Source organism: Culex quinquefasciatus, chromosome 3 (genome assembly GCF_015732765.1).
Source record: "Culex quinquefasciatus strain JHB chromosome 3, VPISU_Cqui_1.0_pri_paternal, whole genome shotgun sequence".
NCBI lineage: Eukaryota > Metazoa > Arthropoda > Insecta > Diptera > Culicidae > Culex > Culex quinquefasciatus.
Window position 1 is genome coordinate 123,827,892 of NC_051863.1, and position 16,202 is coordinate 123,844,093.

General features: G+C 34.0%; 2 protein-coding genes across 14 annotated transcripts in view; both read right to left on the reverse strand.

Moving 5' to 3' along the window:
- Positions 1–16,202, reverse strand: part of LOC6053082 (collagen alpha-1(XVIII) chain) — a 590,709-nt gene that overhangs the window by 10,378 nt on the left and 564,129 nt on the right. The gene's annotated exons all lie outside the window — the stretch shown is intronic.
- LOC6052021 (nucleosome assembly protein 1-like 4) lies at positions 3,135–4,266 on the reverse strand. The gene is made up of 2 exons (XM_038260491.1): positions 4,048–4,266; positions 3,135–3,943 (listed from the first exon to the last, which is right to left on the reverse strand). Exon 2 carries the CDS (start codon positions 3,556–3,558, stop codon positions 3,211–3,213), a length of 348 nt encoding a protein of 115 aa, XP_038116419.1. The 5' UTR covers positions 3,559–3,943; positions 4,048–4,266; the 3' UTR covers positions 3,135–3,210.

A 16,202-nucleotide genomic window follows, 5' to 3' on the forward strand; every position in this document is an offset into this window, starting at 1 on the left:
AATTCTAAAATTCTAAAATTCGAAAATTCTAAAATCCTAAAATTCTTAGATTCTTAGATTCTTAAATTCTTAAATTCTTAAATTCTTAAATTCTTAAATTCTTAAATTCTTAAATTCTAAAATTCTTAAATTCTTAAATTCTTAAATTCTTAAATTCTTAAATTCTTAAATTCTTAAATTCTTAAATCCTTAAATTCTTAAATTCTTAAATTCTTAAATTCTTAAATTCTTAAATTCTTAAATTCTTAAATTCTTAAATTCTTTAATTCTTTAATTCTTTAATTCTTTAATTCTTTAATTCTTTAATTCTTTAATTCTTTAATTCTTTAATTCTTTAATTCTTTAATTCTTTAATTCTTTAATTCTTTAATTCTTTAATTCTTTAATTCTTTAATTCTTTAATTCTTTAATTCTTTAATTCTTTAATTCTTTAATTCTTTAATTCTTTAATTCTTTAATTCTTTAATTCTTTAATTCTTTAATTCTTTAATTCTTTAATTCTTTAATTCTTTAATTCTTTAATTCTTTAATTCTTTAATTCTTTAATTCTTTAATTCTTTAATTCTTTAATTCTTTAATTCTTAAATTCTTAAATTCTTAAATTCTTAAATTCTTAAATTCTTAAATTCTTAAATTCTTAAATTCTTAAATTCTTAACTTCTTAAATTCTTAAGTTTTTAAATTCTTAAGTTTTTAAATTCTTAAATTTTAAGAAGAAAATATTTCAAATATTGGAAATGCAATTTGTTTCAGAATGAAATTTTAGTGATGAATTTGGAATACAATGTGTATTTAAATTCATAGTTTTAGAATTTTTATATTTCGAAATCTAAAATTTAATCATATTAAAATTTTAGATTTTTGTTTTTTTAGCTTATATTTTTGAAGTTAAATTTCATTTATTAGATTTTTAAAATTTGTTTATATTGGTTTATAATTTTCTATTTTGTTTAAATTGGTCAACATTATTATTAAGTCCCTCTGATTTGCAAAAAGATTTTTTTTGTGACACTTTTTTTGACGTTTCTTGAAGTATTTTTTAAAAGGATTTTTCGCTTTCATTCCTTCAAACATAAAATAAGTTTCATTTTTTATCAAATACTTTCTGTTTTAGTTTTTTTCTTTGGAAATAACATTTCTTGAATGTTGTTCGCGATTTTTTATATATAGCGCGGATTGGGGTTTCGGTCGGCGCGGATTTTTTTCGACTTTCCCGTAACAACCCTGTAGTTTGCTTTTTTCAATTTTGCTATTTTTCAATTTTTCTATTTTATTGATTTACTATAGTGCTATTTGGCTATTTTGCTGTTTTATTAATTCAGCTATTTTGATATTTTACCATTTTGTTGTTTTACTTTTAGTCTTTTTTGCTATCCTGTCATTTAAAGCAAAACAATGTAAATGGGCCAAAGCCAAAGTGTAAACAAAGAGTCTGTCCTGCTCGTCCCTAATGTAAACATCCCCTGACGAAAGCTGGACTGACTGTTTGTTTACACTTCGGCTTTGGCCCATTTACATTGTATTGTTTGATTTTTAATTGTTCTATTTTGCCATTTAACTTTTGTGCCAACCTGCTATTTATTTGTTTTCTATTCTACTGGGTTGCTTTTTCCAGATTTGTTTTGCTTTATGCTGTTTTGCCATTTTTTTTGTTGTTTTGCTTTTTGGCTCTTTTGCAATCCTGTAATTTTTTAAATGTTCAATATTGCCATTTAACCATTTTGATATTTTGCTACTGTTTGAATTGCTATTTTGCTTCTTTTTAATTTCTGCCCCTTTTCCTATCTTGCCATCTTGCTATTTTAATTATTTGCTATTATGCTTTTTTTTATTTTTCTATTTTTAACTAGTTTGCTTTGGGTTTGCTAGTTTGTGTTTAGCTGGTTTTCTTTTTTTCCCATTTTGATATTTTGCATTTTTTTTACTGGTTTGCTATTTTGCTATTCTGCTTTTATTCCATTTTGATATTTTACTGGTTAGCTTTTTTGCTTTTTGGCTAGTTTGCTGTTTTTATAAGCTATGTATTTTGCTATTTTTCAGTTTGGTGTTTTGCTATTTTCCTGGATTGTTTTTTTGCTATTTTGTTTTTTTCTTTTTAGCCTTTTTCAATTTTGCTATTTTACTGCTTTGCTATTTTGCAAACTTGCTTTTTTTGAATTTTTCTATTTTGATATATTACTGATTTGCTAGTTTGCTTTTCTGCAGGTTTGCTTTTTCCATTTTGCTATTTTATTGGTTTGCTATAGTGCTATTTAGCTGTTTTGCTTTTTTACCATAACCTGCTTTTTATTTGTTTTCTATTCTACTGGTTTGCTTTTACCATTTTGGTATTTTGCCGTTTTGATGGTTTGTTATAGCTATTGTGCTATTTTTTAATTTAGGTGTTTTGCTTTGTGCTTTTTTGGCTTTTTTTGTTGTGCTTTTTGGCTCTTTTGCTTTCCTGTTATTTTTTTATTGTTCTATTTTACCATTTAACTTTTTTGATATTTTGCCAATTTTGTTACTGTTTGATTGGCTAGTTAGTTATTTTGCTTGTTGATTTTAAATTTAGCTATTTTGTTTTTTTATTTTGCCTATTTCCCATTTTGCTATTTTGCCATTTTGTTTTTTTACTGGTTAGCTTTTTACTCTTTAGCTATTCTGCTGTTTTTAAATTTATGTATTTAGCTATTTTTTCATTTTGGTGGTTTGCTTTTTAGCAATTTTGCTATCTTGCAATTTTTATTTTTATCCATCTAATCTAATCAGACCCTAGCGCAGCCAATCATTCGCAGGGATCCTGGAGAGTGCCTTTGGTTAGATAACGTCATTTATTCACATTTTTATTGCGCCATTGCATTAGAATGCAATGAAACACCACAAGCGTTAAAGCGGCCAGGCCTACTGCATAAAGCCGTATCGCAGAGAAATGATTCGTTTGAAGTGGGTTTTTTTTTATTGAACTATTTAGCTTTTTTCCCATTTTGCTATTTCACTGGTCTGCTATTTGGCAGTGTTTTTTTTAATTTAGCTATTTTTTCATTTTGTTCTTGAGTTTGCCAATTTTGCTACATACTGGTTTGCAATTTTTCAAAATTTGCTGTTTTGTTTTTGCCGTTTTCCTGTTTTGCTATTTTACTAAATTGCTATCTTGCTATTTTTTTATTTTTTTATTTTGCTTTTCTGGTTTGCTAGTTCACATTGGTCTGGTCTGAGTATTCTTGAACACCGTCAACCAGAACGCTGGAATGCCATGCGCGTCCTTGATGATCTTCGAGTGCCGGTTTTATAGTTGAGGGCCAATCGCTTGAAGTGTTCCGTCACTTCGGCGTCAACCTCGTCCTCGGACTCATTCTTCCGGTCGGCCTCACCCAACTCCGACTCCCCGGTGATGACTGCTTTCCTGCGCCCCAGGGGCTGGTACAGCTCCTGGTATTTGCACTCCAACGCGTAAACCTCCTCGAAGAATTTGGCCTCTAACTTGAGGTACTTCTTCTGCAGTTGCTTGAACGCATTCACCCGGTGCTGGACATTCTCCGGCAGGGTCTTAATCACATCCTTCATCATCATCCAGCGCATCGCATTCTATCCCGAAAGATGTTCTTCAGCAGATCCTCGACTTTGTTTTTCTTCTCAACAAAGATATTGATCTCCTTTTCGTTCTCCTTGCAAATTTCCACAATCTGGTAGAAGTTGCGGTCCTCTACCAGCGAGCCACCTCTGGCCACGTCGCCGTCCACATCAGCACCTGCCAATCCAACCAGATCGATTATTTTTGTTCGAATCTGAGGCTCGAAGCCCATTCCCGGCCAGGTGGACTCTTTCAACTTGGTAGCTCGACGTGGGTTAGCAGGAGTTGCTGGAGTTTGTGCAACTCGGCGAGGGCTATAATAGGTGCACGCCTGCGTCGAGGTCTCCGGTGCTCAGCACCGTCCATGAAAGTAAAAACGAAGAACGCGTCGAACTGCAATGAAAGGATTTTGTGAGGCTCGTTAAGTTGAATAGGCATGAGGACTAGGCGAGTGTCGTTAGTCCGGAAGGAGGGATGCCAGTGCGTGAGAAACTTACCGTCCGCGCGTTTCTCGATGGCCCAGACGGCGTTCTGATTATCCGGTAGCTTCAAGGCGGCCATTCCGAAAACGTCTAGGCTGTAACAACAGACTCAAATCGAGTACCGTGTTATCGGGACCCATGCTTGATACATCTGGGGCGAGTCCTCGTTGGCGATGCGAGATCGGCAGCTCTGGATCGAAGCGTAGGAGTAAATTTCATCGCCACCGTTCGTGTGATCTTGCGGGATACGAAGTTTTCCCGCGCCTCGGCGATTCGTGGTTAAACGGAGTTTTTTTTTTCGTTCTGCGGCGTCTCGAGGACCTTCCCGTGCAGTTCCAACGAACTAGTCTGGTAAAACTTGACCGACTTCTCCAACCCGCACGTCCGGATGACATCCAGCAGCCGGAGCGTCCCCACGGCGTCCACTTCGGCCATGTATCCGCTCAGGTCGAACGAAACCTTGACGTGACTTTGCGTGGCCAGGTTGTAGATCTCCGTCTGGCGGACGGCCGAAATGATCTTCACTAGGCAGCTGCTGTCGGTCATGTCGCCGTAGCGCAGAATCATCCGGCCCTGTTTGTCCTGGACAGATTCTGTTCGCTGCGGCCACTGGAAACACCAAACTTCTTAAGATTCGGCAGTCTTACCGCGAAAAGGAACGAAGAAAATCGAGAAAAAACAACAAAAACAACAGCAGTAAATATAAACAAATCCTACCGTACAGTACCACCATACGGTATCAAAATAAAAATTATGTTTTTTCTGATTTTGGGCAAATATCACAATAATACGACAAGAAAAAAATATTGCACTGCAGAAAGTATTGTTCTGCTAACTTTTACATAGTTTAGTTAGAAAACTGCGAGAAAAACATAATTTTTAATTAAAATTATTTAAAACCAATATTACTACTCCATACGGTAACTGTTTATTTCACAGTGGTGCTATCTATTGGTAAAAATTTAGTTCATCAAATGTACCAGAAGAGGGATATAGAGTACAACAAAAGCGAACCTGGCGGCAATTTGAAGAAACACCCCCGTCGGGTGTTCCATTATGCCGTGCGACATGCTCTCACGGAAGATTCGATTAATAAAACTGAGATTGTGGTTTTGATGTGGCAATTTTAGTAGGAATGAGGGAAATGATATTGAATTTTTACTTGAGATGTTGAATTTCAATAAGAATCAATTTTGCATGAATGAAAATGATTTTTCTACGAATTCCAATCAACTATTCAAATTTATCTCAATAGAATGACACTTGAAATCCTCTTTTGAACCCATAGCGATTGACGGATAAGTCCAGGTACAAGCTCGAATTTCGTCCAGGTTGTGTGAAAAGCTGTCATCATCCCGGATACACGCACGTTGACATTTTTGTCCTTTCAGTCCTTCCTGATAAATCGAATGACTGAAGCTTCGATTCAATCATTTGTCAATTTCGATATGGATGGCATACCCCAGATGGGTTGATGGGTTTGACGTGGCCATGTGCGTACTACCTATATTTTGAAAAAGGTGATATTTTTTTCCAACCCCCCTTGAGGGTTCATGATTGGACTTTATTGGGGGAGTGCGATTAGGAGGGGAAAGATTTGAGCAAAATTTGATTTGACGTGAGCTGTGGCGGCAAATTGATAACGGCTTTTTGCATTATGTCAGCGTGCGACAAGCCGATGCCGGTTGATTCCCGGGAGTGACCCGCGTTTGGGCGGAAGTGATTTCTTGGGAAAGTAAATATTTCAGGTTTGTGAAAGCTGACGCCTAGAAGCTTACTGAAAAACACAAAGTACATCAAATTCCCCTATATAAACAAAAAAAAAACAAAAAACAAAAAACAAAAAACAAAAAACAAAAAACAAAAAACAAAAAACAAAAAACAAAAAACAAAAAACAAAAAACAAAAAACAAAAAACAAAAACAAAAACAAAAACAAAAACAAAAACAAAAACAAAAAATAAAAACAAAAACAAAAAACAAAAACAAAAACAAAAAAAAAAACCAAAAACAAAAAACAAAAAACAAAAAACAAAAAACAAAAAACAAAAAACAAAAAACAAAAAACAAAAAACAAAAAACAAAAAACAAAAAACAAAAAACAAAAAACAAAAAACAAAAAACAAAAAACAAAAAACAAAAACAAAAACAAAAACAAAAAACAAAAACAAAAAACAAAAACAAAAAACAAAAACAAAACAAAAAACAAAAACAAAAACAAAAACAAAAAACAAAAACAAAAACAAAAAACAAAAAACAAAAAACAAAAAACAAAAAACAAAAAACAAAAAACAAAAAACAAAAAACAAAAAACAAAAAACAAAAAACAAAAAACACAATACACAATACAGAAACATACACCCAATTAGTTGATATTTTCTCTCAGGTTTATAATGATATCACTTAAACGATACATACATGTTATATATTCATTAATGAAAACGCATCACATTCGCAAACATTACTTGACACAAGTACACACAAAACATAACATGATCCATGAAACGACGCCCCAGGACTCAAACAAACATCAACGCCACCGGTTGCTTTATCCCTTTTCCGTACATCTCCTAACACACGTTCACACACTTTATTATTTCCTTTGCCATTCTGTTTAGGCAAAATGAGAAACATGACGAGTGTGTTGAGCACCACACACGCGAAGGCTCCAACGAGGACTGCTTGTAACCATTCCGATCTAAAAGAAGGGGGGAGTGTTGCTTAACACCCCTTTTTCACCCCACCAATCCCCCCTCAAACTCTTCCCATTCACCAGTTCTAAATTGTAACGAGCGAACATGTTTACATAGATGATGGAAAGGCAAACAATAAATATTAAATTTAAAATATATATGTTTCTCGTTCAAGTTTTCTCGCTGCTTTTCTTCTTTCCAGTGTTGAGAAACTTTTTTTTCGTGGCTCTTTTGTGCCAACAGCCAACGGGCTTTACAGAGTTGGCCTGACGCGCGATGGAAAACCATTTTACTGGCGGGGAGGTTTAAGGGGAGGGCGAAAGGTTGGCAGATCCTTTTTATGCACTTTTTTTATCATTTTTTTCGCGCCCTGAAGGAAAAGCGACGATACACATAACATAGCCACGAGCTATGGATGTGGTCTCCTTCTTTTTTCCGCTGCTTTCTCGTTGTATTTTTATCCCTCGAAACCGGGAAAAGCTTTTCGTTAAACGTGTCTAAATGGATTGACGAATAACGCTTTTTTGTATCATTTTCCCTCAAACCAGTAAGTGGTTTTTGAATGTGTTTGAAATATGTTGATGTTGCTGCCATTTGATGAAAGATGTTGATTTTGACGATTTCGTAGTTCCGGTTTAGACATGTCGAAATGTATGTACTGTGAATTTTCATTATAAAAGCGCATCATTTGATTTAATGGCGAATTTTTTAAATAATTTGTCGTGTATGCAGTTATTCTAAAAAGTTGTGAATGTCTAAGAGTACGGCTTGGTTCATGAATACTATTGCGTATTACTGAAAATAATGCTGCTGACTGTATGCGTTGAGAAATAATGTCGTTGATGAAAGAGAGCATGGCAAATTTACGACGTTCTTGTAATGATTGTATGTTTATGAGCATGCAGCGTGCTTCATACGATGGGAGAGGAAATGCAGTCCAGTTAAGTTTACGTAGTGCGTACAGTAAGAATTGTTTTTGGACAGATTCAATACGTGCTTGGTGTACGGCATAGTATGGATTCCAGACGATACTACAGTATTCCAAGAGTGGCCTGACATACGTTATATAGAGTAATTTAATAGTATACGGGTCCTGGAAGTTGAATGCAAAGCGCTTTATAAAGCCTAATGTACTTTTGCCTTGTTTATTATTGTGTTATAGTGTTCTACAAAGTTAGTTGTGAGTCTAGGATGACACCTAGATCACGTACTACTTTGCATTTTTCTACTGGTTGGTTTCCTAATAATACTGTTATGTTTGGTGTTTCATGTTTTCTGCTGAAGGCAATGGAATTACATTTCTTTACATTCAATTGGAGTAGGCTTTTACTACACCATGTGTAGAAAAGATTAATTTCGTTTTGGAATACATGACTGTCATTGGCATTTCCTATTTCCATATACAATTTCATGTCGTCTGCATATACAAGTACGTTAATTTTTTTAAGAATGAAGGAAATGTCGTTTACATACAAGATGAAAAGAAGAGGTCCTAGATGGGATCCTTGCGGAACCCCAGAGGTGACGTGAATTGATTCCGATAGTACATTTTGGAAGCGAACAATTTGTTCGCGCTTAGTCAAATATGACTTAAGCCATTCCAAAAGATTCGGTTGAATTCCAATTTTCTGCAGTTTGAAGAGTAATAATGGTATGTCGATTCTGTCAAATGCCTTACTAAAGTCTGTGTAAATTGCTTCTACGAAATTGCGATTATGCATTGCATTCAGTGTAAAATTTACAAATTCTAAAAGGTTGGTGCTAGTAGAGCGGCCTTTAAAAAGCCGTTCTGTTTACATGTGATGCGGTTTTTACTTGCTGAAAGATTTTTTCATTTATAATAGATTCGAAAAGTTTTGGAATGCAAGACAAAAGGGCAATTCCGCGATAATTACGTATGTCTGATTTTGGGCCTGACTTAAAAATAGGCACCAAAAAAGACTTTTTCCATGTTTGTGGGAATTTTCCAGTATTTATTGACATGTTGAAAAGATGATGCAGTGGATATGTCAATTCTTCTGCAAGGTTCTTTAGGAATGCAGGTGCTATTCCGTCGGGTCCTGGTCCTTTTGATGAGTCTAAGTCCTTCAATGCCTGGCGTACTTCCGTTTCTGACAAAGAATTGACTGAGACGTCATTTGGAAATTCCGGTATATAAGAAAAGTAGTCGCGGTCGCGGTCTTCTTCGGAAAATGAGGTGTATACTTCTTTGAAAAATTTTGAAAAAAGATTGCAAATTTCTTTTGAGTTACTGCCTACATTTTCGTCCAGTTGCATTTGCGATGGGAAGTTACTACTTTTGGATTTGGATTTTACGTAATTAAAGAAATTTTTCGGGCATGATTTGACTTCAGATTCGACTTTACTATTATATTCTTCGTTGGCAGAATTGAGTGCCGAAAAAAAATGGTCGGAAATATTCAGATAATTCAGAAGATTTGTGTCATTTGTATTGTTTCTGTATAGTTTGTAGGCTTTTTGTTTTCTATTTTTAAATTTCTTAGTTGTGGAGTGAACCACACTGGGTATTTATTGCCTGTGTTATTACGTCGTCTTCTTCTAGTAGGTACGGTTTCAGATGTTATAGTGTTAATTTCCGTATAGAATTTTCCTACTAATTCGTCGACATTTCCTTCATTATTAAATAAATTTTGCCAGTCAATTGCAAGTAGTTTACGTTTGGCTTCTACAAAGTTTGTTTTATTGTATTCCAGGACTTCTTCATATTCCCAGTCAATGGGCAAAGTGTTTTTATGGACATAAATAGAATATTCAATTGCTGTATGGAAGACTTCATTCTTCCAAAGGGGATGAAGTGAGGGCCCTCACTTCATCGTGGACTGCTAAAATTATGTCCGAGGGGCATTTTTCTGCTGAGGAAATTGTTTTAATTATGTCATCCCGGTGGGATGACGTAATTTCCTGGATACGGCAGAATGATTCAGCGAGTTTTTGATTCTGGTCCGAGGTGGTGTCTTCAAATGCTTTTCTGACTTCGTTTAAGGGGAAGTCCATTGCCGGTGCCTGTGTTAATACTGCCGAAAGTATTCGACTTGCGATTTCTGCAGATTTCTTAATTTCTTCCTGCAGGCCTATGATTTTATTATGCAGTTCATTAAGGGCTTCTTGGTTTGTCTTGTCATTGGTCTTGATGTGAGTCAAGATCATATGACTGCCTTCTAAATGATGCTGCATTATTTTTCTAATGTCGATTTCCATATGTAGGTTATTTCGACAAAGGCTGCATATAGGAAGTACATGTAGTTGCAAGTCGTCTTCGGAGCCACGCTTGACCCCAATACAGGCTGCGTGAAATTTTCGATTACAATCGATGGTGTGAGCAAATTTAATTCAATTCGTGTCAATTTTGGTACACTCGAAAAGTGTTTTAATATTTGAAACATTTTAATGGTTTTGTCTACGACGTGAGTGCTTTTTCCTTTTTATGTGGTTATAAGTGAGTTATAAGTAAGCTTGCTGTTAGGTTGTGGTTGAAAATTTATGTGTTTTAGCTATCAGAATTATTTTCTGTCCTTTTAAGTTTATATTGACGCCCATCAAAAGCCTGTAGCCATTGAAAAAAAAACCCTCCAAAGTCAATCTGACGTTTCAACAAATAATCCCCACCATTATTCACAAACATTGCGTCCAATAAATCTCCTTTTGGAAAAGGCGAGAGAGGAAAAAAATCCCCAACACCACTAATAAATCAGATTCACATCTTCGTTCACTAGCGTGTACGCATTTGGACCATGTTGTCAGTCAACAGCAGGTCCCAACATCAGCTGGGAGACGGCAAGACGGCAGTCCATACCGGCCGAAACGAAAAAAATGGCTTACATTTGCCAAACGACATAATCATCAACCACCATAACTGTCAGTTGGTGGTACTGGCTGCTGCTGCTGCTACTGATGCTGGCAGTGTCAGCGCCAAAGTCGTGTCACCAAGATTGAATGGCCTGGTACCAAAGTGACCGTGCCCGGTCGTCATAGAGCTGGAAAGTAAACGGGATGCGCACTGGAGGAAGTTATTCTTCCCATGTAATTTCAATTCTTCCTATGTAATTTCTTGAAATTATATTTATTGACCAAAATATGCTGCGTCCATACAAAATTGTTTCCAAATTTTTTGAAGTATTAATTTTGAGAATGAGTTGCTTAATAGATTGTATGTATGATGCATTTGTCAATGCTGTAGGAACAGATGAGGCCATTACAATTTGTATTTGGTGGTTGTCCATCGGCACTGCTATTCTTTAAAAATAAAGCGGAGAATATTTATTTCAATTTGGTGAGGATTTTTAAGTTAATAACTTCATTTCAAACAATGTGGTTTGTGATTTTTTTTTCATAGAATGAGCTATTTTATTAGATTTTTGCTAATGTTGATGTTTTTTGATTTGGCTGAAATATTGCGGGTACTTTCTCTGGGGCTATAGAAGGAAGTTTGCATCATTAGTGCGCTCATTTAAGTCTGAATACAATTTTCTCAGCTTGTATGGACAAAAAAAGCATGATATCCAGAATTTTTTTTTTAAATATTCTATATAAACATATGAAAGACAACAGCTTATAGGACCTTTTCGAAAAAAAACAATGAATAAAATCATAAAATTGCAAATTGGTACCTTACCCCCCTCCCCCAATAAGGTGTCCACGTGGATTATGGATGGTCCCTAAAGGACATCTTTGATGAAAATACAACTGTACAAAACTGACTAACTTCTAATTTCACAATTAAGCAGTAAACATTGAATTGGGTTAAACGGTAGATTTTTTGTCTCTATTCTAATTTTTACCTTTTTTGCAATCAATAAACAAAAGTTGGCTGTTGTTTAATGCCGATTTTTCATATAAAAATATATTTAAGAAATTGTAAAAAATAAATTATTTGGGCTATAGTATCTTGCAAGAAGCTTATTTAAATATACTGTGAGCCAAGGATTTTCTGATAAAAAAAAAAACAAATAGTTCAACTTGAACTTAAGATCTGAAAATTTTACGCATGTTTAATTTATTGACATTGAAAATCGAATCAATAGTTGCTGAGATATCGGCAAATGTATTACTATTTGAATAATAAGCAAAAAACCAAGAGTTAATTATCAATTTGCAAGATCAAGATTTTAGCTATAAGACAATATAAGAGGATAGAGGAATATAGAGCAATTCGCTCAGATATCGGTCATTCCATTTTTTTGTGTTTTTTAATCCGGTTGAAACTTTTTTGGTGCCATCGGAATGCCCAAAGGAGCCATTTTGCATTATAAGTTTATCCATATAAATTTCCATTTAAATTTGGCAGTTGTCCATACAAAAATGATACATGAAAATTCAAAAATCAGTATCTTTTAAAGGATTTTTTTGATCGATTTGGTGTCTTGGGCAAAGTTGTAGGTATGGATAAGGACTACACTGAAAAAACTTTACTTAATCCACCTTTAGGTGATTGGTGCCTTCCTCACATTTATGAAGAAATTTAATCCAAAATAGCAACATCTGCTCTTTCAGTGTTCGACGAATTTAACTTAGTTATTCTTACCACTTATCATGGGTAGCATAACGGATCCGGACAACATCTTCATACAAATATCTGAGATATAGCCTCTACAAATTGTATGAAAACACTTAAGTGTTAATAACTTTTAACAGGAATGTCGGATATTCGATGTTATGGGCTCATTTGAAAGTTCTTTCAATGATCTAACTAACTATGCGTCACATAAGAGACCTGGACAGGCCCGTAGCCAGGGGGGGGGGGGGGGGGCTACCGGGCTGCAGCCCCCCCCGAAATTTTTCCCAATTTTTCAAAATTGTACTACCTTAACAAAATCTCAAAACAATGATTGTGTGTACTGCCTTAAAAATAATCCTAATACAATGATTGTGTGTTCTCTCCACAGAAATAATTTGTGACATAGTGAATCAAGAATAGATTGATCAAACTAAGTAATTTGCCTGTCCATTGCCGAGCTCAGTTTTCGTAGATTATGGATCCAATATTTAAAAATTGAGCTGCAGATTTGAACATAGCTCCATTCAGTAACGTTTCATTTATCTCGTAGTTTTAGCATTACATTGGTTAGGGTGGTCCAAATCTGGGCTTACTTGAGGCTACCCCCTAAAATCAAAGATTGACCCATCACTAGCCTAAGTTCCAAATTTGAGCTTTTTCTGACCACTGACCACCAAGTTTGAGAAAAATCGTCAAAATGTATGGAGAAAAGCAACTGTTTCAGTTTTTTGACCTGTGGAAGGCGCAAAAACTACCCAGTTCTTACCAAATTTCATAACTAATTTCTTCTTTAAAATTGGAAAAACTTTGCCGAAGACACCTTATTTGTTGGGTTTTTTGATAAAAAGTTATTAGCCTTCGAAAATACCAATATCCGGGGCTACATAGAAATAATTAATTTTTAAACTCATGTATGTGCTAGCTTGCCTGGCAATGCACTTGTTATGTTGCGCAAAAATGGTCATTTTCGGAAGCTAATAACTTTTGAGCAAAAATCCTTAAATCTCGTTGTCTTATTTTTGATTGTCGAACTTAAGTATGACTCCTGAAGAACCATAAAATAATTTAGAATTTTTAGATTCAAAGTGGCGGCCAAAATGGTTGCCAAGAAATATTGTTCAAATTTAACTCAAATGTGGTTGCAGATGCCGAATTGGATGTTAAAAGCAAGCAAATAAAAAAACGATTACATTTGTTCATGATTCGATTATCCGAAGTCCTTCGAACTTTTGGATAATCGGCTAGTCGAATTTGGACTGCAAAATTAATAACCCTTCTTTATTTGCATTAAAACCCCTTATCTTTTTGAGGATCTTCATACTCTTAACAAATGATTTTTTCTACATTTTTCAAAAAATGCCATAATTTCTACAAAATATTCAGATTTTGTTTTCAAAATCGAAATCATTTAGAATGAAGAACATTTGAGTGAATTTCGACTATTATCAGAAATACACTTCTAATTTTATCGTTTTGGTTTTTAAAATATGGTTAGTAACATATCTGAGACCTTAGAGAAAAATGCTTGAAAAATATCTGTGTGTATTTTTTATTACTTTTTCTTAATCCTTTTTCCCGAATCCACTCGTCCAAAATGCTTACTTTTGGTCACATTTATTTGTTTCCACCGTAGCCACTCTCCATTTTTATTTAATATATCAAAATCGAAAGTTCAACTAAGTGAATCCTTATTATCAACTAATTTTTGCTTTGTGCATGAGCTTGCGATTTTTGAAGCAAGAAATAAAATGATAAAAATGTTCAAAATGTAAAAAAAAAGAAGAAAATTATAGCTTCACGCAGAAAAATGTTTTGTAGAATCAGCCTGTACGAGGTTTGAATCAACAATTTTTTTGTTGAATATAATCAACGACGATTTTGCGTTGAAACAAACCTTGATTTTCTCAATTCCACAAAAGTCTTTTGTTGTTTCGAAAAAGCTGCTTTGACGTTTAGCGTTGATTCAACAAAAATAAAGATTTTCAAATCAACAAAACGTTTTGTTGATTCAAATATGCCTTATTTTTCTGCGTGTTGGATTCAAAACTCAGAAATTAAATTAATTAAACATCATTTTAAAATTTTTAAATTTCTGATAAATAATTCATTTTTAAACTTTTTCGTTACAAATTTTTGGATTTTATGGAACTTTTTCATTTCATATTTTTGGATTTTATGGATTAGAATTTCCATATTGAAGATTGTGAGATATCTTTATTATTTTTTTTAAATTGTATTTCATTGTAAATATTTTCCAAAGTTTATGTTGCCACTCTTTTAAAATTGGCCAAACAGCAGAGAGCAAATATAATATTTTTTTTTTGAAAATAGCTTCACAGCTTCAATAGAAATGGAAGTCTAATCAACTGAAAACAGTTATTTTTTTATTCATAACTTATTTCGATTAAGTCTTTTTAGGAGCAGCGACAACAAATTTGAAATGTTTTTTCCTGCGTTGATAATCATGTACGACATGTTTGGGCTCGTTTAAAAATATTTGAAATTATTGTAACATTTCGTTGAACCGCGGCATTTTTTTCACGAAAAAAGCTTTTCGCCAGTAACTAGATATTTTAAAAACTAATGAAGCAAAACAACTGTACTGATTTAAAGTGAGGTTTTGAAACACTTTTAAAATGATAAACCAATGGCTTGTAATTTTTTTTTATATTTTTCATTGTTTGCTCTACTCTGTCGACTTTGGTCAGAGTTTAGTAAAATAAAGTTTAGAATAATATTTGCAACGGTCTAATCTGCCCACCATTGAAAAACGGCTAATATCCACTTTTGGCAAAAACGAGATATTAGCACTCGGCGGTAGAGGATGTTCCAACGCATCTCCTGGAACTTGAATTTCACTAAAATAGTGTTTAGACTTGGCTGCCGATGCGAAAAACCAAACGGCTAATATGCCACTCTTATGGGAAATTGCCTTGACGGAGATTTTGGGACCAACACTAAAACGCGTTTTTCTCGGAATACTTGATTTGGCATAATAGCCGAATTTTCAATTATGGGCAGTAATGGAGTACCCGACGCGATTGGTAGTAAGCAATGTATTTCTAATGGAGCGAACTGTCAAACTACCACTCGAATCGGGTATTCCATTGAGAATTTAAAAATTTTACTACTTTTAAATTTCTTAATTTTAGATTTCACCACCCTGGGCTCCTAAGTGTATGAAAGTATAGCACGGAGCGACGGCACCGAATACTCGTATTTACACAAATAATTTTAGAGCGCCCGCCGCGGGATTCGAACCGGCGAACTCTGGATTGTGAGTCCTGTGCGCGGTCCGATTGATCCACACGGACGGGATTGTAACAATTACACATAATAATTTAAAAAAAAAAACAGAAATTCAATAAAATAAATCAAAAACTAAAAAATAAATAAAATATGCAATATTAAAAAAATATCAAAATTTAAAAAAAAAACTATTATTGTACCATTGATTATTGTAATGACTTTTCTCTTATTTTAAACTTAATTCTGAGCAAAAACCAAAATCCATTCTTAACATATTCGGCATTTTAAGATTCAGCGTTTTGACAGTCGGCTTCATGAGGCAATTCTTCAATATTATTTTAGCGAATACATTTTTTTAAACGTTATTCTCAGTCGCATTCAAATAAACAAATCAAAATCTCATCAACACATAAAAAAATATCAAATGCCACTTTTTGTTTCTGTTTCTTTTCAGCTGCGTACCGCTAAAGCAAAATCTTTCCGTAAATCTTTTCTTGACTGTTTCTTGAGCATTTTTTGTATGGAGTTTTAAGAGTCTCCGTATACAGGACTTTTTTTTAAATTTTCATTTGAATGGTTCTTGTAGCAAAATTCAGACTAAGATTAGATTTACAGGAATAATCTACTTGGTTTAAGAATTATTACATAAAGTTTTCTTTACTTTTAAAACATCAAAAATTTAAGATAACAATTACACATGATAATTTTTAAAAA